The sequence below is a fragment of the Haematobia irritans genome, chromosome 5, assembly GCF_050003625.1.
Source record: "Haematobia irritans isolate KBUSLIRL chromosome 5, ASM5000362v1, whole genome shotgun sequence".
Classification (NCBI taxonomy): Eukaryota; Metazoa; Arthropoda; class Insecta; order Diptera; family Muscidae; genus Haematobia; species Haematobia irritans.
Window position 1 is genome coordinate 172,443,913 of NC_134401.1, and position 25,972 is coordinate 172,469,884.

The window sequence follows — 25,972 nt, forward strand, 5'->3', positions numbered from 1 at the left end:
GGTATAGTGACAGCCCGTCATTTTTAGCTCACGTAGTCCACAATGGACTGGTGGTGGAATTTTCCCTTATCAATGAGTGCTGCCCGATTCAATGGCAAGCGACTTCCTTTTTAAAGCCGAGTCCGAACGACGTTTCACATTACGATGAAACAGTTTACCACGACAATTCCTAGTGGTGAGAAAGTTCGGAATCATTGGCAATTGTATCCCATTTGTCGTCAACAAACCTACGGGAAATTGACACAAATTGCTACTGGGACTGGTATCAGTGCACCAGTTAAAATAATAATTTATTGATTTCTATACTCTCTTGATATTAAAATCTAATTGGATCTAATTGGTCATACTAAATTAACGTGTTCTTAGACAAATCCATGAACGTCGACTAGTCCGTACACACCGGGACTAGTCCTTTATCGATCCGGGGGTTGACCAATTTCTCATAGAGGAATTTAAACAGACTTTTTTTGAGGTCATGCCACTAGCCGTCAATTTCCCATAGAGGAATTTAAATAGACTTTTTTGAGGTCATGCCGTCATGGTACTCTGGCACCTAAATTGGGATTCTAATAAGAAATACACGCAATAACTCTCACAAGTCGTCCTCAGCAGTCATTGTCGTTCCACCGAAAGCTCCGAATCGTTTTAAAGATCCAGGTACCTCGTGATATCGGGAGGTATCCCAAATCCAAAAGCTATAACAAATTGGTGGACATATTGCAACCAATAACATACATTTCACATAAATTGCACTATTTATTAGAATCGAAAAAAGATCCTACACATAAACATTTTTTTCTGATTCAATCACGAAAATGATTGAACCAATAAATTTTTTAATTGAAATGTCTTCAATCAAGGAAATGATAGTATCAATTAAAAAATTAATTGATCCAATTAAAAAATTAATTGATACTATTAATTTTGTGATTGATTTTCCTTTCAATTAACAAATTTGTTGAATCAATTAAATTTTTAATAAAATATTTTTTAAATTCAATCAAAATTTTAATTGGAAAAATGTTCGTGAAATTTTTTTCTAAGTAGTAACTCCTGTTAGCAAATCGCTATAAGACCATCATTGTAATGCCACAGAATGCTGTCCCTTTCAATGATAGGGACTTCCTTCTTCTTAGCGAAGCTTTTAAACACTCATAAATGTCAAGTGCATTACTTAGAGGAGATGCAACCATTGCCGGGAAACTTGCCGAACGAGTTTCTCGGCAATGGTTCATCTCACGTCAAGGTGACGTGAGATTGGTATTTCACTGACATTAATTTTGTCGGCCAATTCATGAGTTTCGTGGCTCATTGGAACTTCGGAAACCAATGGGCAGTAGAAGGCACACTCTCCGTAAACAATGCATATGTTCCGAGCGGCATCGGCTGCTTGACTGTAAAAAACATATCTTGCAAATGTTGGACGAATCCCCCAGATTTCTGAGCCTGAAAAAGTATGAACGTTTCGTTGTTTTTTATGGGAGAAAGAACTCATTCGAAGGGTTATGTATACAGAAAATAAATTAGAATTTTTTTTGGGAAATATTAACTATCTCATGCGCAAATTAAACTAAATTGTATTCCTTTTTTTTTTTTGAGAAATCCTTAATGCGCGGTTAAGTAAACGAAAATTTACTGACTCTTTTGGATTTTTAACTATCACTTACAAAATTCTCATTCGTCAAAGTAAAAATAAAAATAAAGAAAAAATCGAATGAGATGAAGCCTTTCATATGACTGACTAAATCTGGAATCTGAAACTGGCTAACTTCAAATTTGGGGTTGATAAGTGCGTTGTACTTGAAGGCTATATCAAAGACTTACCGATGTAAACCCAATTTGCACATCTCTTTATGAAGTACCTCTATCTATAATTTCACTCAAATCAAACTAAAACTCTATATGGCCACGTAATTAATTCTGGAGATAGGGACTTAAATAATTAATCGGGAGCCACCGTGGTTCAATGGTTAGCATGCCCACCTTGCATACACAAGGTCGTGGGTGCGATTCTTGCTTCGACAGAACACCAAAAAGTTTTTCAGCGGTAGATTATCCCACCTCAGTAATGCTGGTGACATTTCTGAGGGTTTCAAAGCTTCTCTAAATGGTTTCACTGCAATGTGGAACGCCGTTCAGACTCGGCTATAAAAAGGAGGTCCCTTGTCATTGAGCTTAACATGGAATCGGGCAGCTCTCAGTGATAAGAGAGAAGTTCACCAATGTGGTATCACATTGATACATCGGGCTGCCACCTAACCTAACCTAATTAATTAATCAATATTTTCAAATTTATAAAATTCAAAAATTAAAAAAAATCATGAAACAATTTTCTTCAAATTATCTTTATACCATTAGAAAACCAAGAAGGTAAATATTTCAAACACACGCCAAAAAAAGTGAACTGTTTTATAGGAAGAATGAACTACCACGCACCAAAATTGAACTAAATTTTACTCCACATTTTGAGATTTCCACAAAGCATTATTTAAACCAGGAAATTTTAATGCCCAGTTGTACTTTTAATATATACTCAGACAGTCAACCTGCAATAAAATCCTTGGACTCTGTGTTCCTCAACTCGAAAACGGCCATCGACTGCCGCAAATCTCTCAATGAGATGGCTGAGCAGCAGAATATTCACCTAATATGGGTGCCTGGCCATAGGAACATACCGGGGAACTGCGAAGCAGATGAGCTAGCAAGGCTAGGAACTACCTTACATATTCCAGGTGAACTAGAATCTGTTGGTATGCCTCTGGCTACCTGCAAGCTCTTACTGCGTGAGAAGGCTGTCATGATGGCAAATGTTCGATGGGAGAATTGTAAGGGTTGTTACGACACCAAGCAAATATGGCCCCATTTAAACTTAAACCGCACACTAGATATGCTAGTGTTCTCGAGACGCCAGATATCACTCCTGATATCTGCTATAACGGGTCGCTGCCTGATAGGCGATTTTGCAAAAACTATTGGTGCGAAGTATAATGACTATTGTATGAGCTGTCATGATGCGGAGGAAAAGGAATCAATAAAACACCTCTTGTGTGAGTGTCCTGCATTTTGTGTAAGGCAAATTTTTGGGGCATATAGCTTCAGATTAATGGCGGACCTGGAAAACGTTAACTTAAGCAGTCTGCTAATGTTTTTGGAACAATCTGGTTGGTTCAACAGAAGAAAATAATCGAGAAGGTTCAACGGTTAAAACTAGAAGTGTCCATATGTAATAGGTACTTTTAGTTAGTGTGGTATCACAATGGACTGAATAGTCTAAGTGAGCCTGAATCTTAATCGGGCTGCCAATTTAACCTAACTGCAGTTCACGAAATTACATCATCTCATAGAAGAAAAAATGAACTAAAAGTAAAGAAGAGAATCATTGGCGCCAAATTATGACCATTTTAACCATTCTGTAGTTCATTCTTACTATTTTTGAGAATCCTACGAATATTTTCATTTGTTTTAGTTCATATTGAACTTATGTGTTATGTGTATTTATATTCACGTTTATAAAATTTTTGAGACATACTTGAAAAAATTAAGATTTCATTAAGCTGTGGAAAATTTCGATAAAAATAATAAACTTTAACTACAAGAAAATAATTTTTTTTCCAATAAAAATAAGTTAAATTTAGCGTTAGTTTATCTACGGAATTTTTGTTTTCTGTGCACAATTGCAAACAAAGTGTTACTTTTTAACACAAAACCCTATAATCAATCAATCAAAATTGTCAAGTACACTTAATCGAAATTTTACCCTAAAAGCTTTGTAAATATTATTATAAATATGAGAAATAAAAGCTTTTCAATATTTCAAACGAAAGGTTTATTTCATACATATGTAAAAGACCTTGACCTCCATTAAGGATGTTGCCAAGATTCCAAAGCCCACATATACCACATGGATGTTCATTTTTCAATTTCCTCAACCAAAAAAAAAACATATTCAACAGTCAAATCATGAGCCATCAATCAATCATGAACTTGCATGTACACATATTTAATTTAAATGGAGAAGAAACAAGAACAAAAAGTTGAGGTTTTTGATTGATATGCGTCGTCTCGTCTGCATTATCACATCATCTCAATTTGCGGATGCTAGCATTTCCACAATTAATTGTAACAAATTAATAGCAATTTCATTTTGCATAAATTAATTGCAATACAAATACAAGCGCTTTCTGGTGATATACAGCCATTTAAATATCACTCGGAGTATAGGAGTATACCCTACAATGGGCCAATCATCCTACTTAGATCGCATGGTCACAGGTGTAGTTGCTCTGTGGAAAGCCATAAATTAAAAGCTAGCTAAATATCCGTTAATTTCCCGTCCATATTTCAGTTCGTTTTGCTAATGGGGTATCTAAATGATTGCCTGACTGGCTGGTGGGCGGTATTTAATCTGCACCTTTAAAAAAACATGTGCGTTCAAAGTTTGATAATTAATGATGACACTGGCTGTGTACTTGCTCGAGTATACGAGTATGTGTATATGATGGTCTCAAATCTCTAGGCAACCAGCCACCCACTCGCTCTCACTCATACGCCCAACATATTTGTGAAAAAAAACAAAGCTCCCATTGTGCCAACAGAAACAAAAAAAAAACAACAACAAAATGAAATTTAAATATGCCCGCCATCTTCCATAGATATATAACCGCCAAAAAATATTTTCGAATGTCTTAAATTACTTGGCATAGCCATCATCATCATCAACAGTCGCCCAACATACTCAACGTACCCACCTAATGATAGCACAAAAAACCAGAACGGCATTAAAGCTCCCTTTAGGTCATTGCGAAGTCGTTTCGGATAGGTGGCTGTCATTGCCTTTTTTGCCCCTTAATTAATGCATATAAATCACAACTGGCAACAATGTAATATTTTGCAACAACAAAAACGCCAACAACAGCCGAAAAGACCAAGAGCATTTGTAGCCTCAGCATCAACATTGAATGTCTGCGACAAACATAAAAAGCAGCCGGAAAAAGGCAAACAGGCTGGGGCAGGCTGACTAACAGTTAACAAGGTTTCTTAGGGGCCTATATCTTAACCTATTTAAAAATATTTCTTAATTTAACAAACAAGAAAACACACACATTCGCACACACAACAACCACAAAAACAAAGCAAAAGGCAAATAGATGAATATGTATGTGCTTAAATACCCCCCACTACCCCGCACACTGGTATGTGTGCGTGCGTTGTTTTTAGACTTGTTTTTAAGAGAAATTGATTGGAACCCCTATAAAAAATGTTCTCGCTCTTACTCTCCCCTTACCAAGGCACACAGCAAGAACTACAACAAACATGAAATGAGAAAGGGAAAACATACGCACCGGTTCAACCACTACTACGACATCTTAAAAAAAAATTCTCGAACGCAAAGACATCGATGCACAGTGTTTTGTATTAGAAGCAAGAAACACACAACAAAAAAACAATGAGAAAAAAATGTGTTATGGTTCAAATAAAAGGGAAAATTCATATCTATCAAAAGTCACAGCCGTGTTGGCATACAAAAATTATTCATAATTTTGATTTATTATTTAATGACGTCATTGGATTGCACTAAGAGATTTTTGGCATTAAAATTGTGGATGTCTCTTTCGTAGGCAAGATTTAAATGGTTTTGTTTAAGTTTACCTCTTGCTTTGAGTTTTTCTTCTATTTTGATTAAAAATGCAATTACTTATATTTTATATTAATTAAAATTTATCAGAACTATGTTTGCATAGGATAAATATGGAGAAGTTGGGTGAACAATAACGAGATATCGCAGCAAAAAATTTTGGAAGTTCAACTTTAAAAGAACTTCCAAAAATGTCCTCCGTAAGATGTTCTTTATTTTAACTGCACAGGGAGTTCAATTGAGTCAATTTTTTTTATAACTCATGTTTTCATATTTTTAATGGGAAAAATATTTTTTTTTTATTTCAAATAGGTTAAAAACAGAATAGGAATTAATAAAATAGTACAAATTGTTTAAATTTAACCGAAAAAAATGTTAAATCCTTTCTAGAAAAATTGCGAATTTTTGAAAATATTTGATCCCGACAAGCGTTATAATGCATTGAAAATCATAAAAAAATTGTCAAGATATCACAAAAAATTCTTAATTCACAACCAAAACACTGAATTCACCTCAAATCTTAAGAAGTGATGCAGCAGCTGTTGAAATGGTGAACATCCGTCCTATGACAAGTCCATGTTAAATTCATCGCTTCTGCGTCAATTTGGCACCACTTCCGGATCCAAAATGAATATTTTCACTATTTTTTTGGCGACACTTTTTTGGTTGGGATATTCTACAATTGATTCCTATATGCTTAAACTATTTATGCTTACGTAGATCCCCTTTTATATTCTAGGTTATTACAATATCCCTGCCCAATGCTAACCGTTATACCTTATGGATATTACCAATAGTAGTTTACTCGTCGGAGTTTTAGGAAATTAAAGGATGTTTTTTAGCTATTATCTTTTTGGCAACACTGTTTTCTGTATTTTATTGAACCATCATGAATGGAGAATAATTTATGAAGACATACAGTGTGGCTGATATGTATTGCAACCATGCTCTGGGTGCTATCACTTCCAAACCTCTCGTCTGACAGCTGAGAGATTACTCCCAGTGACAGTTCCTTTTTTTATTTACAAGCTCACGAAGGCATTTGGTCTCTTGCTTTCAGAAATAAGTTATTCGTGATGGAATCCAACAATGCCAGAAATAATCCGAAAAGTGCTGGTCAGATTTGATAGAAATTTGATAGATAGGTAGAAAACTTGGTCGTGAACTGAACATATCGCGAGAACGGATGGAATAAATATTGAAAAATTACCTTGGACTAAAGCTATTGAAGTTCCAAAAAGTGCAATACCTCACCGATGCACAAAAAAGTTGGTCTTGAGAGACCCAAGCAGTTGCTTCGCTTACACGAACGTGGCCAGTTATCGAATTTGATTTTCTCCGATGAACAGCCATTTGGGAACAAACAAAAAACAAAATTTACTTGCTCAAAATTTACATCTTCGATTGGCCACCAGAACTCACGCGCCGCCGATGGTAATGGTGTGGACCAGGGTTGGCCTGTCACAAACTGTGACTTTTGCGACATACATTTGCGACGGTATAATACGTATGTCGCAAAAGTCGTAAACCTACTGTAGAAAACCAAATTTTGAATAGAAGAAATCCTGAACATTTTTTAATTTAGTTTGACAGCATTCGCTGTGAGTTTCTGCAGAAATTTGTGAAAGTTTTCCCATGGTCAAGCCTATTTTCTTGGTATCGAAATTCCCGTTGGTGAGTTTGCAAAATACCTTGGGGTTATATTGGACAGGAGACTGAAAGGACGAGAAAATCCACGGTTACCCTGTACTCGTGCAAAAGGCAATAGGGAAAATGTGGGAACTAAAACCGAAAATTTTGGACATTCCTAAGAATTGAAACTTATTCGCACATACCATCGTCTTGGATATTATCGAATTCGCTGCCTAGCTGACGCGACTAAAGTATTTTGAGTTTGCGACTTTTGTTACTTTTTCTACATTTACGACGCGTATGCGACAGTCGCAAACCTAAAAAAGTTTGATACAGACCATCTCTGGTGTGGACCGATGGTCACCTCCGCTATTGGGAAAATGTTCTAAAGACAGTATTGAAGCCCGGAAGGCAGACAAACTTTTCGGCCGCAGACCAGGAACATTTCAACAGGACTCATCACTGTCGCACACAGCACGCGTTAACCAAGAATGACTTATGCTATGGTCACACTGGGCAAATATTTAACAGAAATCAAAAAAAATCCAGCGCCATAGCCAAACCAACAGAAATTTTAGCTTACATTCGATATAAATATAACATCGTTATTTTATTTTTTTTTAATGTTGACTAAATTTCCTTAAAAAAAAAATATGACAAAATTTTCTATAGAAATAAAAATTTAATAACATTTTCTATAGAAATAAAATTTTGACAAAATTTTCTATAGAAATAAAAAATAATAAAATTTTCTATAAGAATAAAATGTTGACAAAATTTTCTATAAAAATAAAATTTTGACAAAATTTTCTATAAAAAATAACATGTTGACAAAATTTTCTATAGAAATAAAATTTTTACAAAATTTTCTATAGAAATAAAATTTTGAAAAAATTTTCTATAGCAATAAAATGTTGACAAAATTTTCTATAGAAATAAAATTTTTACAAAATTTTCTATAGCAATAAAATTTTGAAAAAATTTTCTATAGCAATAAAATTTTGACAAAATTTTCTATAGAAATAAAATTTTGACAAAATTTTCTATAGCAATAAAATTTTGAAAAAATTTTCAATATCATTAAAACTTTGAAAAAATTTTCTATAGAAATAAAATGTTGACAAAATTTTCTATAGAAATAAAATTTTGACTAAATTTTCTTAAAAAAATTTTACAAAATTTTCTATAGAAATAAAAATTTAATAAAATTTTCTATAAGAATAAAATGTTGACAAAATTTTCTATAAAAAATGACATGTCCAAATTTTCTATAGAAATAAAACGTTGACAAAATTTTCTATAGAAATAAAATTTTTACAAAATTTTCTATAGAAATAAAATTTTGACAAATTTTTCTATAGCAATAAAATTTTGACAAAATTTTCAATATCAATAAAACTTTGAACAAATTTTTTATAGAAATAAAATGTTGACAAAATTTTCTATAGAAATAAAATTTTGACAACATTTTCTATAGAAATAAAAATTTAATAAAATTTTCTATAGAAATAACATTTTGACAAAATTTTCTATAAGAATAAAATGTTGACAAAATTTTCTATAAAAATAAAATTTTTACAAAATTTTCTATAAAAAATAAAATGTCCAAATATTCTATAGAAATAAAATGTTGACAAAATTTTCTATAGAAATAAAATGTTGACAAAATTTTCTATAGAAATAAAATGTTGACGAAATTTTCTGTTAAAAAATTTTAGAAAGTACAGTTTATAAGTTAACGCTTTTTGTACTATATAGCCAATAAAGAATCCAAATACAAATACAAATAAAATTTTGACAAAACTTTCTATAGAAATAAAATTTCGAAGTAACAAACTTTTCTTCATAATAAGCACAAAAACTTGAAACTAAGATTTTTTTTGTGAATTTTTGGTAAAATTTTCTTCAATTTTGGTAGATAATCTTTGACACGAGTGGCAACCGTGATCTCAAGCCGTTGGTCTGGGGCATTGTGGAGGCTATGATTGGCACTAAAAATTACCAAAATGTCGATAGGAATGAGTCAAAATAACACAGAGCCACTTTCTTGAAGCTTGAAAAAGTCGTGTAATAATTCATGTCATAGATAGCCAATTCGGACAAATCTTAACTTATGCAAAAATTTGATTTTATTTTCGACATTTTTGCTATAGAACTATAAAAAATTAACTTCAATGAAAAGGCATTTCATGAAATACCGTTTTTCGATGTATTGATAACCCTTGTGCAAATTAAGATAATTTGAAACAAAATCCTTTCTTAAAGCACTATGCGATGACGGGTGTTAAATGTACATAAAAATGAATAGAGGCAGAAAAAAAGTGGGAAATATGGACGGACACAAAGAAAAGACGTATAAAATAAACATGAGGTGAACATATGCATCGTAGACGACAGACCAACCAACCAACCGACCAAACAACTAAGCGACCATCCGACCTTAAAAAATGTTGAACACTCTACATCACAAGATTAAGGATAGATTAGCAAAGGAACACGTAAAGAAAGAGAAGACGACCACGACAACGACTACCGCAGTGGAGCAAAGTAGAAACATACCAATTATGGATTAGAACTATAAGCCATATTAATGATGGCCAGGTTGGAAAGTAACACACCGTCACCATCACTACCAGACACTTTGCTGTAGGCCTACACAATTTTTGGTCAATAAATAAGCCATGGTAAGCCATGAAAACCATAATAAAGGGTGTTCTTGCGTAGCAGAAGGTTCGACAAAAGAGAAAAATGGTCAATTATGGCTGAAAACTTGTACTGCTGATGCTTGTCAAAAGTGACTGCTAATGTCCCTAGAAGGAAACAAACTCACACAGAATGGAGGCCAAGAAAACACCACGACCAAACACGAGTGCTTTTGGCAATGTTCATGTACTTGACGGAAATATAAAAATAGATGTACTTACTAGATTGCATTGATGGGCATTTCCTTTATTTCGTTGTGTGAAAAGCCCCCAAAAAAGGGCAAAAAACTTAATTTTGAATTTATTGTTGTGGCTCAATAACAACATTTAACGAGTCTATTAGGAAAAGGAAGAACCAATTGAGGGTAGGAGGTAGTGAAGAGGTCAGGGAATTCCCTTCAATCGTAATAATTTCATTAGAGTCTTTATGGTCATAAAGCTAAGTTGATTTATATCAGTAGGGTTAATACGAACTGGAAACAATAATCAATGCAGGATTTGCCATACACATCCTAATATGTCAAATTGGGACCAAATTAAATTATCCAATAAATTTTCTTTGGAAATATAGAGGCCATTACTTTGCCAGCGGACTTTTGAGTCTTTCCACGCTTCGGAGACGGTTCACCGGTTGCTGTCCACTCAGCCGACTGTCGATTGGACTCAGGAGTGTAGTGATGGAGCCATGTTTCATCCATTGTCACATATCGACGGAAAAACTCGGGTGTATTACGAGTTAACAGCTGCAAACACCGCTCAGAATCATCAACACGTTGTTGTTTTTGGTCAAATGTGAGCTCGCGCGGCACCCATTTTGCACAGAGCTTCCGCATATACAAATATTGATGGATCCTTTGATATATTTAAGGCCTCTGCTATCTCGATCAACTTCATTTTACGGTCATTCAAAATCATTTTGTGGATTTTTTTATGTTTTCGTCGGTAACCACCTCTTTCGGGCGTCCACTGCGTTCACCGTCCTCCGTGCTCATTTCACCACACTTGAATTTTGCATACCAATCAATTATTGTTGATTTCCCTTGGGGAAGATTCCGGAAACTCATTATCAAGCCAAGTTTTTGCTTCCACCGTATTTTTTCCCCTTCAGAAAACAGTATTTTATCAAAACACGAAATTTCTTTTTTCCATTTTTTTTCACAATACCAAAGTTGCTTCACAAAAGACGCTCTATCTCACAAACTAATTGACTTACAGACGTCAAATTTTAACACGAATCATTTGAAGGTTGGTACTATATAAAAATAATATGCCTTTAATACTAGCGACGCCATCTATGTGACAGACCGGGGACTTATCAGCCAACCTGTTAGATCGCACAAATGTATTTGTAGACAGATGGACATGGCTAGATCGATTCAGGGGCCTGCCTTGAGCATTATTTCCAAAGACACCCCATCTCTATCTCGTCTCCTTTTGGGTGTTGTAAACATATGCAGAAGAATAATGGTCTGTAACTATAATAACGATCCGTCCCTTGTCATGGTCAAATCCAACTAGGACTGCTGCCTATCTATTGTATTCTACTGATTTGCGACTTACTATTGTTTCCTAACTCCCTATTTGGCGAAGAAAACTTCCAGACTCGCCACCGCCAACAGATTTTTCCTGAAAAACAGGAGATGATTGGAGCTATCCTTCAAAACAATTTGCCACTCTTCCAAAATTATAGACCTTTTTTGACCATTAAATATATCGGTCCATCTCATTGTATCGTTTAAAAAGCCATCGACATTACCGTATCATATGTGTAAGGTTAACCGATAAAGGTCACTATACCTTTGCAAAATTTTCCAACGACTCATTAAGCTGCCAATGTCTTTCTGTAGACTTTTTCTAAAATAAAAATTTTCGACCGTCACAACTATAATTCTTTGTGGTTTGAGTTATGAGGGGATATATTAAAAAAAAATTAAAATAATTTGTTTAAATTATATTTAATGTGGGAACTTAATAGAATTGAATTTACTCGAATTAATCAAATCAATTTTAATTTCATTTCATTTAGTTATGCCTAATTAAATTAATCCAATTGGTATCTAGAACCTACTCATTGTGGATATAATTAGATCAGTCTTCCCTAAAAATGCTCTCTTAATGGTTTTTATGATTTTCTTCTCTTCTCAATTCATGGTAGTTCATGAGCAATGTCATGCTTTCGTCAGTTTAATAAATCAATATCTAATTACTATTCTTTGTGAATATCATCCATGGCAATTACTCAATGCAATTCAAAATTTCAACAAAACAATATATTCTCCATTGGTTTTATTGACCTAGGAAATATTGTAATTCTGCAACACTAACATGTCCGCTTTCAGGTGGTTGGAAGTGTACATTGATGGTGGAATACAAAACATACAAAAAAGATATAAATATGTATGAAATAAAGATCTGCATAATTCATATGGTTTTTTTGTTTTTGGTAAATATTCATATGTACTAAGTACACAAACACACTCTATTGCACGCACACCCATACACTTAATCTCATTCACACACACACACACACACACACACACACTCGCATAGTCTCTTATGAACATGGACATAGGATAGACCGACAATGGCTTATGTGAAAAGTAGCAACAGAACACAATTTTTATTTATTATAAACACTTTCATCTCTTGCTCCTGCAGCATGCTCGCTCCTACACAGCTGCCTTTCCCCTCATTGGGTCCCATAACAAGCCGTCACTCATACTTCTGTTTAAATGTTTATTCGAATTTTTATACTCGTATTTACATTATTTCGGTTCCTCATTCATTTCGAATTTTGTGAAAGCATTCACAAACATAACCGCCCCCACCCTCACATCCGTCTCTTTGTCGCATGAGTACACTCACTCACTAGAGAATGTTGTTGAGAGCTGATGTGTGAAACTGTTATGCCTGTGAGTAAATATGAATACTGAGCATTGCATATCAACACCACACACACACACTTCGCATCATATTTACTTGGATATACTTGAGTGACAAATGTATGTGTGTGTGAGTGCGTTTCTGTGAGTCGATTAATACAAGTATACATTTGCATATTAATCAAAATGATGACTTGTTTGTAGGTGATGGTGTTGGTGGTGGCAATGTTGGCTACACATTCAATTTTCCCTTTTTGTCTTAATTTAAGAAGAAAAGCACAACGACATCAACAAACACTTGCCAAAGCTAATTCTGGCTGTTGTTGGAACGACAAACTATCAACACAACATCAACCTCATCAAGCCATTCATTAAAGGCATTCACATAATTGTCCCACTGTTACAAGTGGCTCATAATCCATCCATCCATACATCTATGCATCGCAAAACGTTTTTATGAACCAATCAACATGTGTGAATAATTCGTGTGAAAGGCAGGGGGAGGGCAAGTGGAAAGACGACACATAAAGCAACTTAAAAAAAACGGATGTAAATGCTTTTGATTGAAACATTTCATGTATTTTAAATTTATTTGCTATATTTATATAGAGAGCAAAAATGAGATTTATTCAAAGTTCAAAAATTATTGGTACTGCGATAAGATACAATTTCGGACAAACATTAATTAGGATAATATCTCAGAACTACGATAGAAAAAGTTTTATAGTTTTTTTTTTTAAATAATGTTTTTTTTTTTTTTAAATTAAAATTACTGATAAAACGAGCTCCAAGTCTGTATTTATACCCTGCACCACACTGTGGAACAGGGTATTATAAGTTATTGCATATGATTGCAACACCCAGAAGGAGACGAGATAGACACATGGTGTCTTCGGCAAAAATGCTCAGGGTGGGTTCCTGAGTCGATATAGCCATGTCCGTCTGTCCGTGAACACATTTTTGTAATCAAAGTCTAGGTCGCAGTTTTAGTCCAATCGACTTTGGCACAAGTATGTGTTTTGGCTCAGAATAGAACCCTATTGAGTTTGGAAGAAATCGGTTCAGATTTAGATATAGCTCCCCTATATATCTTTCGCGCGATATGAACTTATATGGCCCCAGAAGCCAGAGTTTTACCCTAATTTGCTTAAAATTTTGCACAAGAGGAACAATTAGTTCTATAGTCAATTGTGCCAAATTTTATTGAAATCGGTTCAGATTTAGATATAGCTCCCCTATATATCTTTCGCGCGATATGAACTTATATGGCCCCAGAAGCCAGAGTTTTACCCCAATTTGGTTGAAATTTTGCACAGGGAGTAGAATTAGCATTGTAGCTATGCGTGCAAAATTTGGTTGAAATCGGTTCAGATTTAGATATAGCTCCCATATATAGCTTTCGCCCGATTTACACTCATATGACCACAGAGGCCAATTCTTAACTCCGATTTAATTGAAATTTTGCACAGGAAGTAGAATTAGCATTGTAGCTATGCGTGCCAAATTTGGTTGAAATCGGTTCAGATTTAGATATAGGTCCCATATATATGTTTTTCTGATTTCGACAAAAATGGTAAAAATACCAACATTTTCCTTGTTAAATCGCCACTACTTAGTCGCAAAGTTATAAAACTGACTCTAATTTTCCTAAACTTCTAATACATATATATCGAGCGATAAATCATAAATAAACTTTTGCGAAGTTTCCTTAAAATTGCTTCAGATTTAAATGTTTCCCATATTTTTTTACTAAAATTGTGTTCCACCCTAGTGCATTAGCCAACTTAAATTTTGAGTCTATAGATTTTGTAGAAGTCTATCAAATTCTGTCCAAATCGAGTGATATTTAAATGTATGTATTTGGGACAAACCTTTATATATAGCCCCCAACACATTTGACGGATGTGATATGGTATCGAAAATTTAAATCTACAAAGTGGTGCAGGGTATAATATAGTCGGCCCCGCCCGACTTTAGACTTTCCTTAATTGTTTTTTACTAGGTTAGGTTAGGTTAGGTGGCAGCCCGATGTAACATATTAGGCTCACTTAGACTATTCAGTCCATTGTGATACCACATTGGTGATCTTCTCTCTTATCACTGAGTGCTGCCCTATTCCATGTTAAGCTCAATGACAAGGGACCTCCATTTTATAGCCGAGTCCGAACGGCGTTCCACCTTGCAGTGAAACCACTTAGAGAAGCTTTGAAACCCTCAGAAATGTCACCAGCATTACTGAGGTGGGATAATCCACCGCTGGAAAACGTTTTTGGTGTTCGGTCGAAGCAAGAATCGAATCCACGACCTTGTGTATGCAAGGCGGGCATGCACCACGGTGGCTCCCATATTTTATATTTTTTTACTAACATTGTGCATTAGCCGACTTAAATTTTGAGTCTATAGATTTTGTAGAAGTCTATCAAATTCTGTCCAGATCGAGTGATATTTAAATGTGAGCAGTTTTCTTTTTTTTAGCATAATATTATCAGTGTTTTCTTTTACCACCTAAAAGTATGCATGAAAAATTTTCTGTAGTAGATAAACCGGGTTAATATTTTGAATATTAAATTTCAAAGTTCTTCAACTAAACGGAGATAAAATTAATGTTAGACTGCTATTACGCTATACAATTCTCTGATATAAATGCGTTTTATTATTGAATTTTATTTATGAAAAACTGTGCAACTAAATTGAGTGTACCACCTTTTATGGTTTGTGACACCTTCTTTGTGCCAATTTCTAGAAATTCTCAATACTAACGCTGCATCCCACCATTTCGGAAATGATCTTGGAAAAACGTTTCATAACCAGTTTGGTCAAATATTTGTCATACCCTCAGTGAAAGAAAAAGTATTTCCAAATTTTTGGAAAATTTGTTAAAAATTTTACCATTAGCGCGTATTACCATAACATTGGTAATATCGTGTATACTACCCAATAAGACGATGGCTCGACAAGTACTTACTCAGCCAACAAAAGATTAACTTTTGCAAAATGTCAATTGATTTTTAAACACACATCGCCGTCTATTAACTCGATACACTTGGGTCAAGCACTTTATTCAACAGAACTGCCAAATAGGCCTTTAACCTCAAAAAAAAGTCTTCAACGAAAGCCTTTTTTTGAATTTAGATACAAAGACAAAATTCTCAAGAGGTCAAATTGGGAGCAATCGGTTGATTGGTCAGCAATTCTCCTCCATTTAACGTGGAGAGGGTGAGGTGAGAGGCTGTAGATTATAATGTGAGGCCATGTAAGGACATTTTTCTGTAATAGATTTCTCAGCTATCCCTTAGGGATAGGATATGCAAATGACAAAAATGTTTGCAATTATAAGAATGCATTCTCTCTTTGGCATTGACTATTGAACTGAGCCGATACATAAAGACTAGCCACGGACCATTCCCTTTCCATTTATGCTGGCATAGTTTTTATTCCTTACTCACGTTGCTCAATAAAAAGGCCCAAATAAAGGGTGGTTAAAATTTCAAGGGCCGATGTTGATTTTGAATAAAACACAAACTATTTAGGAAATTATTGTAATTTTATTTTATTATGATATATTGGTATTACTCAATTATGTATGGAATAAAATATCGGCCAAATGGGCGCCGCGACCTCGGTGGCACACCTTCATCCGATGGTCCAAATTTTCGATGACGCTGAGGCATAATGGAGGTTCTATGCCGTTAATGTGCCGAATTATCTCAGCCTTTAGCTCTTGAATTGTTGCTGGCTTATCGACGTACACCTTTTCTTTCAAATAACCTCAAAGAAAAATCACATGATCTTGGGGGCCAATCACATGATCTTGGGGGCCAATTGACATCGCCATTACGTGAGATAACACGGCCATTGAATTTGTTGCGCAAAAGTGCCATTGTTTCGTTAGCTGTGTGGCAAGTAGCACCGTCCTGCTGAAACCACATATAGTCCACATCCATATCTTCCAATTCGGGCCATAAAAAGTTCGTTATCATCCCACGATAGCGAACACCATTCACAGTAACTGCCTGACCGGCCTCATTTTGGAAAAAATACGGCCCGATGATGCCGCCAGCCCATAAACCGCACCAAACAGTCGCTCTTTGTGGGTGCATTGGTTTTTCGACAATCACTCTTTGATTCTCATTCGGCCAAATGCGGCAATTCTGTTCATTGACGAATCCACTGAGGTGAAAATGTGCCTCATCACTGAAGACGATTTTCTTCGACAATTGATCATCCACTGTTGCCATTTCTTGGAACCATTCTGCCCATTCACGACGTCCATGGTTCAAATTGAGTAAGTCTGAAATAGAGAAATGTCAAATAAAATTCGGAAAAAAACTTGGCGTTTAGGTGTGGTTCACATTCAACATCGGCCTTTACAATTTAACCACCCTTTAGACAATTCAATCGGATTTGCATTTGCCATATAGGAAAACCTCCATTCGCTTCGCCATCTCACATATTGTTGGCCCACAACTATGGCGTTTGGCAATGCTACCAGTATAATTATAACGATTTATGAAGCCATAACAAATACAAACATTTTATTTATTTTTAAAAGACACCTAACCAGCTACGTTGCAATTTTCCAGCCAGATATAACACAATTCCATATAAAATTTTCCTTTTCGAAAAACTTTATTTTAAAATAAACTCAAACGCAAATGCTTTTGTTGGCTGATAAACAATATAATGGATTGTTAACAAAACAAATATAAAGTAAAATAGTTAAATCAGTGTAAACCTGGTAAACACTTCGTGTCAGCTACAGAATATTGGCTTACTCATCACCCTCATTAAGAACACTTAAAATTGTCATACTGATTCAGGTTTCCCCATTCAACATCTGTTGCCTATCCCACACTGTGTGTTTTTATGAATCAAAAAATCAACAAGTTTCAGATCAGTGACATGGGAGCAATGGTATTGCTGGTGGCTCTCGTATATCTCAAGCTATTGCTCATATTTTGAAATCTGAAATGGTGATTTTTTGATTCATTTGCATACCCCAGTGAATTTCACAGATTCGTAATGACACCACCAAACCAAAAACAAACAAAAAAAACACGGTGATAGTAAAAGGGGGTCAGTGGGTGCTAACACCGGAAATGGTAGAAACATTGACTAAGGAAGAAATATTTGTCATTGAGCTTAACATGGAATCGGGCAGCACTCAGTGATAAGAGAGAAGTTCACCACTGTGGTATCACAATGGACTGAATAGTCTAAGTGAGCCTGATACATCGGGCTGCCACATAACCTAACCTAACCTAACCTAAGGAAGAAATATTGCGAAGCAGGGAAAACAAAACGAAAGAAACGGCAAATAAACAAATCCCCCTCCCAAAAAAAAAGAAAATTCAGAAAAACCCAAGAAGAATACATCAATTAATAATAAAAAGCATTTCAGAGATTTCATTCATATATAAAACAAATTGGGAATTATGTCACTAAGGTAGCCTGCTCTGCCTTTGTGAATTTCTAACAGCGATGGCAATGACGATGATGCTGTTGCTGATGAATTCTGTGGCAGAGACCATGTCATTGTTTTGGCATTGTTCACATTGTGTTGAGCACCCACTGTGCCACACCATCACCATGGCCACCATCAAACACTCTTTGTGATTCAGTGCAGCAGGAATCTGTTGGAGGTGCCTGCCATTCGCCAATTCATTCGCGCGTCTATTTACGCGAACACGTGTAAATTAATTGTGCTCTGCCAGGTTGCTCATAAATCAGTGTTGAATTTTGCTTTCCTTTCCTGCTGTCTTATTCATGGTGTAAATATTTCCGTAGCCCACCAACCAACCTACTCAATTGAATTTTTTAAAAACAACAGAAAAAAGCAAACGCTGAGAAGAACTAATAAAAAAATTTACCATAAATTTTTTTATTAAGGCTATGATCTATATGGCCATGATATAGGACAATTAATGTTACATCATAGATTTTAATTCGGTGTGGACAATCTAAAATTTCCTTTATTCTTGCAGGGTAGCCCCCATTAATATTAATTCATACGGAAAATACTTGGGTCTTGGACGACTCTAAAGGTTTTCAAACAATATGCATGTATATTGTTTGAAAACCTTTAGAGTCGTCTTTTTCAAACAAAGTCGACTTTTTGATTCACAATCCCTAAGCGTTAAACGCTCATTCAAAGGTCAAATGTTTCGAAGGCGCTGAGACTTAATTAAAGTTTTATGCCGTTAATGAGCCGAAATATCTCATCGTTTTGCTATTGAATTATTGCTGACTTTGCAACGTCCACGTTTTCTCTCAAATGTCCCCAAAAGGAAGAAGACGTATGGTGTCAAATCACCCTAGGATCGTTTAGATGTGTTTTACACTCAACATCGATCCCGAATTGCCATACATGACCAAAAAAATACCCAATTTACAAGCGATCTCAACGATATTCTTGTCAAATCCAGTATTTTTTTTAAATTTTATTACAAAAAATTTTATTTATTTACTTTAATTATTATTTTATACAATTAAACACTTATTAATTGTTTACTTTGTATTTTTCAGATGCAAGAAGCTGTGTTACTTGTGATAAAGTGTTAGCCGAACTCGAAAAAATCGACGATGACACCGATTCCTTCGGTGTTGATTTCGTTAAAATCAACGACAAACGTTTAGCGAAACAATACGGTATTAAAAATTTCCCAGCACTAACATATTTCAGGTAAATCCAATGAATATTATTAACATACATGACTACTCAACTGCTTCGGTATTTTCTTTAGAAATGAAATTTACACAATTTTTTTTTTAAAAATTTCTTATAGACATGAAATTTTGACAAAATTTTCTATAAAGATGTAATTTTGAGAAAATTTCCTATAAAAAATAAATTTTGAGAAATTTTCATTTAGAAATGAAATTTTAAGGAAATTTTCTCTAGAATTGAAATTTTGACAAAATTTTCAAAAGAAATGAAAGTGTTAAAAAATTTCCCATTTAAATGAAATTTTAACAAAATGTCCTATTTAAATTAAATTTTGAGAAAATTCCTCTTTAAATGAAATTTTAAGAAAATTCCTATAGAAATAAAATTTGAAGAAAATTTCCTATATAAATGAAATTTTGAGAAAATGTATCGTAGAAATGAAATTTTGCCAAAATTTCATATAGAAATGAAATTTTGAAAAAAAAATCCTATAGAAATGAAATTTTGGGAATATTTTCTATGTAAATGAAATTTTGAGAAAATTTCCTAAAGAAATGAAAGTGTGACAAAATTTCCCATTTAAATTAAATTTTAACAAAATGTCCTATTTAAATGAAATTTTGAGAAAATTTCCTCTTTAAATGAAATTTTAAGAAAATTTCCTCTTTAAATGAAATTTTAAGAAAATTTCCTATATAAATGAAATTTTGAGAAAATGTATCATAGAAATGAAATTTTGGGAAAATTTTCTATAGAAATAAAATTTTGAGAAAATTTCCTATAGAAATAAAATGACGAAAAAAAATTCTATAGAAATTAAATTTTGAAAAAATGTCCTAAAGAAAAGAAGGTGTGACAAAATTTCCCATTTAAATGGAATTTTAACAAAATGTCCTATTTAAATAAAATTTTGAGAATATTTCCTCTTTAAATTAAATTTTAAGAAAATTAATATAAAAATAAAATTTTGAGAAAATTTTCTATAAAAATAAAATTTGAAGAAATTTCCTATATAAATGAAATTTGAAAAAATTTGTCATAGAAATGAAATTTTGCCATAATTTCCTATAGAAATGAAATTTTGAGAAAATTTATTTATTCCATATTTATACTTATAAGTAAATTACAAGCATAAAGGATAAAGCTATGACAACGGAGGTCTTAAGCTTAGAAAAAATTTCCTATAGAAATTAGATTACGAAAAAGAAATTAATAGAAATTAAATTTTGAGAAAATTTCCTAAAGAAATTAAATTTTGAGAACATTTCCTAAAGAAATTAAATTTTTAAAAAAATTCCTATCAAAATGAAATTTTGAGGAAATTTTCTGCAAAAATGAAATTTTCAGAAAATTTTCTATAGAAATGGAATTTTGGGAAAATTTCCTATAGAAATGAAATTTTAAAAAAATTTCCTATAGAAATAAAATGACGAAAAAAAATTTTCTATAGAAATTAAATTTTGAGAAAATTTCCTAAAGAAATTAAATTTTTAAAAAATTTCCTATAGAAATAAAATTTTGAGGAATTTTTTGCAAAATGAAATTTTGAGGAAATTTTCTGCAAAATGAAATTTTGAGAAAATTTTCTATAGAAATGACATTTTGAGAAAATTTCCTATAGAAATAAAATTACGAAAAAAAAATTTTCTATAGAAATTAAATTTTGAGAAAATTCCCTAAAGAAATTAAATTTTTAAAAAATTTCCTATAGAAATGAAATTTTGAGGAAATTTTCTGCAAAAATGAAATTTTGAGAACATTTTCTATAGAAATGAAATTTTAAGAAAATTTCCTATAGAAATAAAATTACGAAAAAAAAAATTTCTATAGAAATTAAATTTTGAGAAAATTCCCTAAAGAAATTAAATTTTTAAAAAATTTCCTATAGAAATGAAATTTTGAGAAAATTTCCTAAAGAAATTAAATTTTTAAAAAATTTCCTATAGAAATGAAATTTTGAGAAAATTTCCTATAGCAATAAAATTACCCGAATTTATTCTGATAATTGGTTGATAGTTTTGCTGCGAGTAGAGGATGCTGATGAGGAATGTGGTAATTCCGAAACAGCTGTACATCCAACCATCTTGCAGTCTATAGGGCTTTGCCCAAATAAATTTGACAAGCATACTTTTCCTCTGTTGGTTAAGCTACACTTGTAGTTTAGTCAATGCATGGCTTTAAGCTGAGATCAAAAACAACAATAAGAAAAAAATGTTGTATAGAAATTACATTTTGAGAAAATTCCCTAAAGAAATTAAGTTTTTAAAAAATTTCCTATAGAAATGAAATTTTGAGAAAAATTTCTATAGAAATTAAATGTTAAGAAAATTTGTTGTTCCAATGAATTTTTTGTCCGAAAATTTCCCATAGAAATGAAATTTTGAAATAAATACCTATAGAAACGAAATTTTGACAAAATTTCATGTAGAATGAATCAGAGAAATGAAATAATCAGAGAAATTAAATTTTCTCTTACAGAAATGAAAATTTGAGAAAATTTCCCATAGAAATGAAATTTTGAGAAAATTTTCTTTACAAATAAAATTTTGACAAAATTTTCTTTACAAATAAAATTTTGACAAAATTTCCTATAGAATGAAAATTTTACAAAAAAATCCTATAGAAATGAAATTTTGAAAAAAAAGAATCCTATAGAAATGAAATTTTGAGAAAATTTCCGATAGAAATGAAGTTTTTAAAAAATTTTGTACAGAACTTAAATTTTGACAAAACTTCCAATAGATATGGCATTTTGAGGAAATTTCCTAAAGAAATGACATTTTTAAAAATATTAATCTTAAAAAATCCTCTCGGAATAAAATTTTGACAACATTTCCTGGGCATATAAAAATAAAGATCAGCAAATTATCCTCTTTCTTTAGTCAACTACGGAAGCAGTTATTTTATATATGTTTTACTACCCTAAGAATTTATTAAACTAATTATTTTTAATACTTGTCTATCTATCCTCCTTGACCATAGGGAAAAGGAACCAATTATCTATGATGGTGATCTTATGGACGAAGAGGGTGTTCTCGATTTCCTCACATCATTGGAGGCTATGGACTTGCCAGATCGCATCGAAGAAGTCAACTCGAAAATTTTGTTGAAAATCATCGAAGACACCGATTTTGTAGCTGTACTATTCTGTAAGTACTTAATGTTCTCTTCTAACTTTTGTTTAATGTCAGTCAAGGATTTTTTATTTCTTGATATGAAAAAAAATAGAAACATTTGTTTTTCGTCCATATTTAAAACAGAATTATGTATCGATCAGGTTTTGATAAACATGCAAAAAAAAAAACAAAGCAATTCCAGAAAGGAAACAAAAAACATAATTTTTAAAGTGAAGAACTTGTAAAGCAGTTGCAGTTCTTTCTTTTAATAGAGTTTTATTATAGAGTTGTGACTAAACCCAACAAAAACAAAAAAACGAGCATCCGAATAGAAGATTGCAGAATGTAGCAGAGAAGAGAAATTGCGCTCTATCTCTCTCTCTCTCTCGTACGCACTCACTTACACTTACAATGAACGTTTTGTTCTCAGTATTAACCCAGTTTATAGAATTGTGACTAACTCATTTTCTCTTCACAAGAACAAAACATAAAAGAAAAATAAATATCATCCTCCTACACTGAAAGAAATTTGTTTGTCAAAGATCAAGAATAAATAAAGTGATGTTCCAACCAACAACTCGTTCAAAATAAAAAAAAAAAATAAACAAAACCACCCAACCAAGTGTAACAATCTGACCAACTCTATTCATTTATTCGAATTGATCACACACAGGTCCTGATCATGCAACTTGTCCGCCCAGGGTTATGGGTAAGTTTGGGTTCTTTTTGAAAGCATCGAAACCCTTTCTTCCTTACGTTTCCATTTGAAATTTGCTAGTTTTCAATTTGACTTTCTTCCTTATTTAAATATGGAATGCCCGCCCGCCCTATGTTTCCTCATTACAATTGGAAATACAAAATAATTATGTAGTATAGTCCTGTTCTCCCCAGATTTTTTGGAGTCTATCATTTTATTATCGTATCAAAGAAATCATCGATTTTATTTGTACATAGAGCAAAGAAGCTACATATATTTCTACCAATGTAGTTTCTTTTCCTCGACCATAAATAAAATAATTTCTTTCTCCCTAAAAAAATTTTAGACAAACTTAGATCTCTTTTGATATTAAAAGTCTTGGTTTCAAGGACAAAAATAACCGAGTCTAAGGCCTTATTTCAAATGAGCTTTATTTAACCTTAGAGAAAAATACTTTTATGGCAAAGGATATCTTTTTTATTTGTCTTGAATTGTTTTTAAGAGCAGAGGAATTATTTTTTTGATGTCTTCCCTTCGTATTATTTGGCTTTAAATTCAAGTTAGTGGCAAGCTGTAACGTAGTTTGAACGTAGGCAAAATCAAATTTCTGATTTGTAGAAATTTCGTTTTACTCTTAGTAGAGTGAAATCATTTGACTACCGTTGCTACTAACTTCAGTTAAGCTAAACATTTCCCTAGGCTTTCCCTCACTATTTCCTTTTTCTTTCACTATCTTCTCTTACTTTTTTTCTTGCTATATTTTTTATTGCTTTTTTTGTTGTCTAAATGCATGCTAAACCTAAACATAACCTTTTAATGTATCCAAATGCAACACATCAAACTGACATCGTTTTTAATTTTGGCTGTGTCATTTTAAATGTGATATCTTTCGAAAATGAAATTTCAATCAGACGGCATTAGATGAATTTTTGCTATGGTCTTTGCCAATAAGGTGGCCATGAGAGATATATTGAATAGAAATAAATTAAGATAAGAATACAAATTAATTGTTAAATAAAAACATATAACCACGTAAATGAATGAATTCATGCGCCCAAAAGAAATTTTGGATAAAGTTAATTCGTTTACCATTTTATTAATAAATTATTTTTTACAGAAAACACCGAATATATTTTAGATTAAATAAGTGATCAAAGTGAGTGAGTGAAATCTGTTTATGGTAAACACAGTTCCAGGTTTACAGTTAGAAATATTTTTTTTTTTTTTTGGCAATAGGTAATCCAAATTCTTAACAACCGAATTCATTTTGACTTTATAAAAACGTTTTATATATATTAAATATTTAATTATGAAAATATAATTATATTATGGACTGTATTGGTGGTATGAAAATGGGCCCCAGGAAAATGAGCTCCAAATTCAAAATATGGGGCGATGTTTGAAATGAATATGAGCCGCATAACAATGAGCCCCAATGTAATAAAGCATGGAAATGGACCCAAAATAAATGGAAGCTCATTTTCTTGTGTAATTTAAAACACCTTGTGATATTTCCACTTTGGAGATGAGAAAGCCTTAACTGCCGGCCAAAGTTGGACCACCCAATCCAATTAATTTTTTTTTTTGTGTTCCATTTATGTGGTTTTGGGGCTCATATGTTATTCACAACGTCGACACTGAAGTTTTTGGAAAAATTAAAAATATATTAAATAAATATAGACCCCAGGAAAATGAGCCCAAAAAAACTACATGAAGTACGACCCTAAAAAATCCAAATGGAAAACATACAAAATTTTATGTTGTTATTTTCCATATAATTTTTGGGGCCATATTTCATTTTTGGTGTATGGCTCTCATTCAGAAATAATTTAAATAGCTTAGAGCTAAAATGCGCTTATTAAAAAATACTTATAGACGTTTTGATTATGGGTCACATGAAACTGAACCCCAACAACCTAAATGAGGTGCGACCACGGTTGCCACAGTTGGTAGATTTCTACCAAAATAGGTAGATTTTTTACTGTTTGGTAGATTGGTAGAATTCTCCAAGTAACATGTACTTAAATTTTCTATAGAAATAAAATTTTGACAAAACTTTCTATAGAAATAAAATTTTGACAACATTTTCTATAGAAATAAAATTTTGACAAAATTTTCTATAGAAATAAAATTTTGACAACATTTTCTATAGAAATAAAATTTTGACAAAATTTTCTATAGAAATAAAATTTTGACAAAATTTTCCAAAGAAATAAAATTTTGACAGAATTTTCTATAGAAATAAAATTTTGACAAAATTTTTTTATAGAAATAAACTTTTGAAAAAATTTTCTATAGAAATAAAATTTTGACAAAATTTTCTATAGAAATAAAATTTTGACAAAATTTTCTATAGAAATAAAATTTTGACAAAATTTTCTATAGAAATAAAATTTTGACAAAATTTTCTATAGAAATAAAATTTTGACAAAATTTTCTATAGAAATAAAATTTTGACAAAATTTTCTATAGAAATAAAATTTTGAGAAAATTTTCCATAGAAATAAAATTTTGACACAATTTTCTATAGAATAAAATTTTGACAAAATTTTCTATAGAAATAAAATTTTGATAGGAATAATATTTTCTTTTTTTAATATTTGCTAGGAATATATTTTCTATAGAAATAAAATTTTGACAA

General features: G+C 32.5%; 1 protein-coding gene across 7 annotated transcripts in view; it reads left to right on the forward strand.

The window, feature by feature from the left end:
• The window catches only part of hlk (hulk), a 128,016-nt gene that overhangs the window by 19,081 nt on the left and 82,963 nt on the right, over positions 1–25,972 (forward strand). For 4 of the 7 annotated variants that reach the window (XM_075311130.1, XM_075311132.1, XM_075311133.1 and 1 more), the window contains exons 3-4: positions 19,377–19,533; positions 22,501–22,667. In XM_075311130.1, the coding sequence (XP_075167245.1) occupies positions 19,377–19,533; positions 22,501–22,667 (324 nt within the window). Of the gene's footprint in view, positions 1–19,376; positions 19,534–22,500; positions 22,668–23,307; positions 23,344–25,972 lie in introns of all 7 variants that reach the window. The other 3 variants (XM_075311129.1, XM_075311128.1, XM_075311131.1) reach the window with 1 other exon arrangement.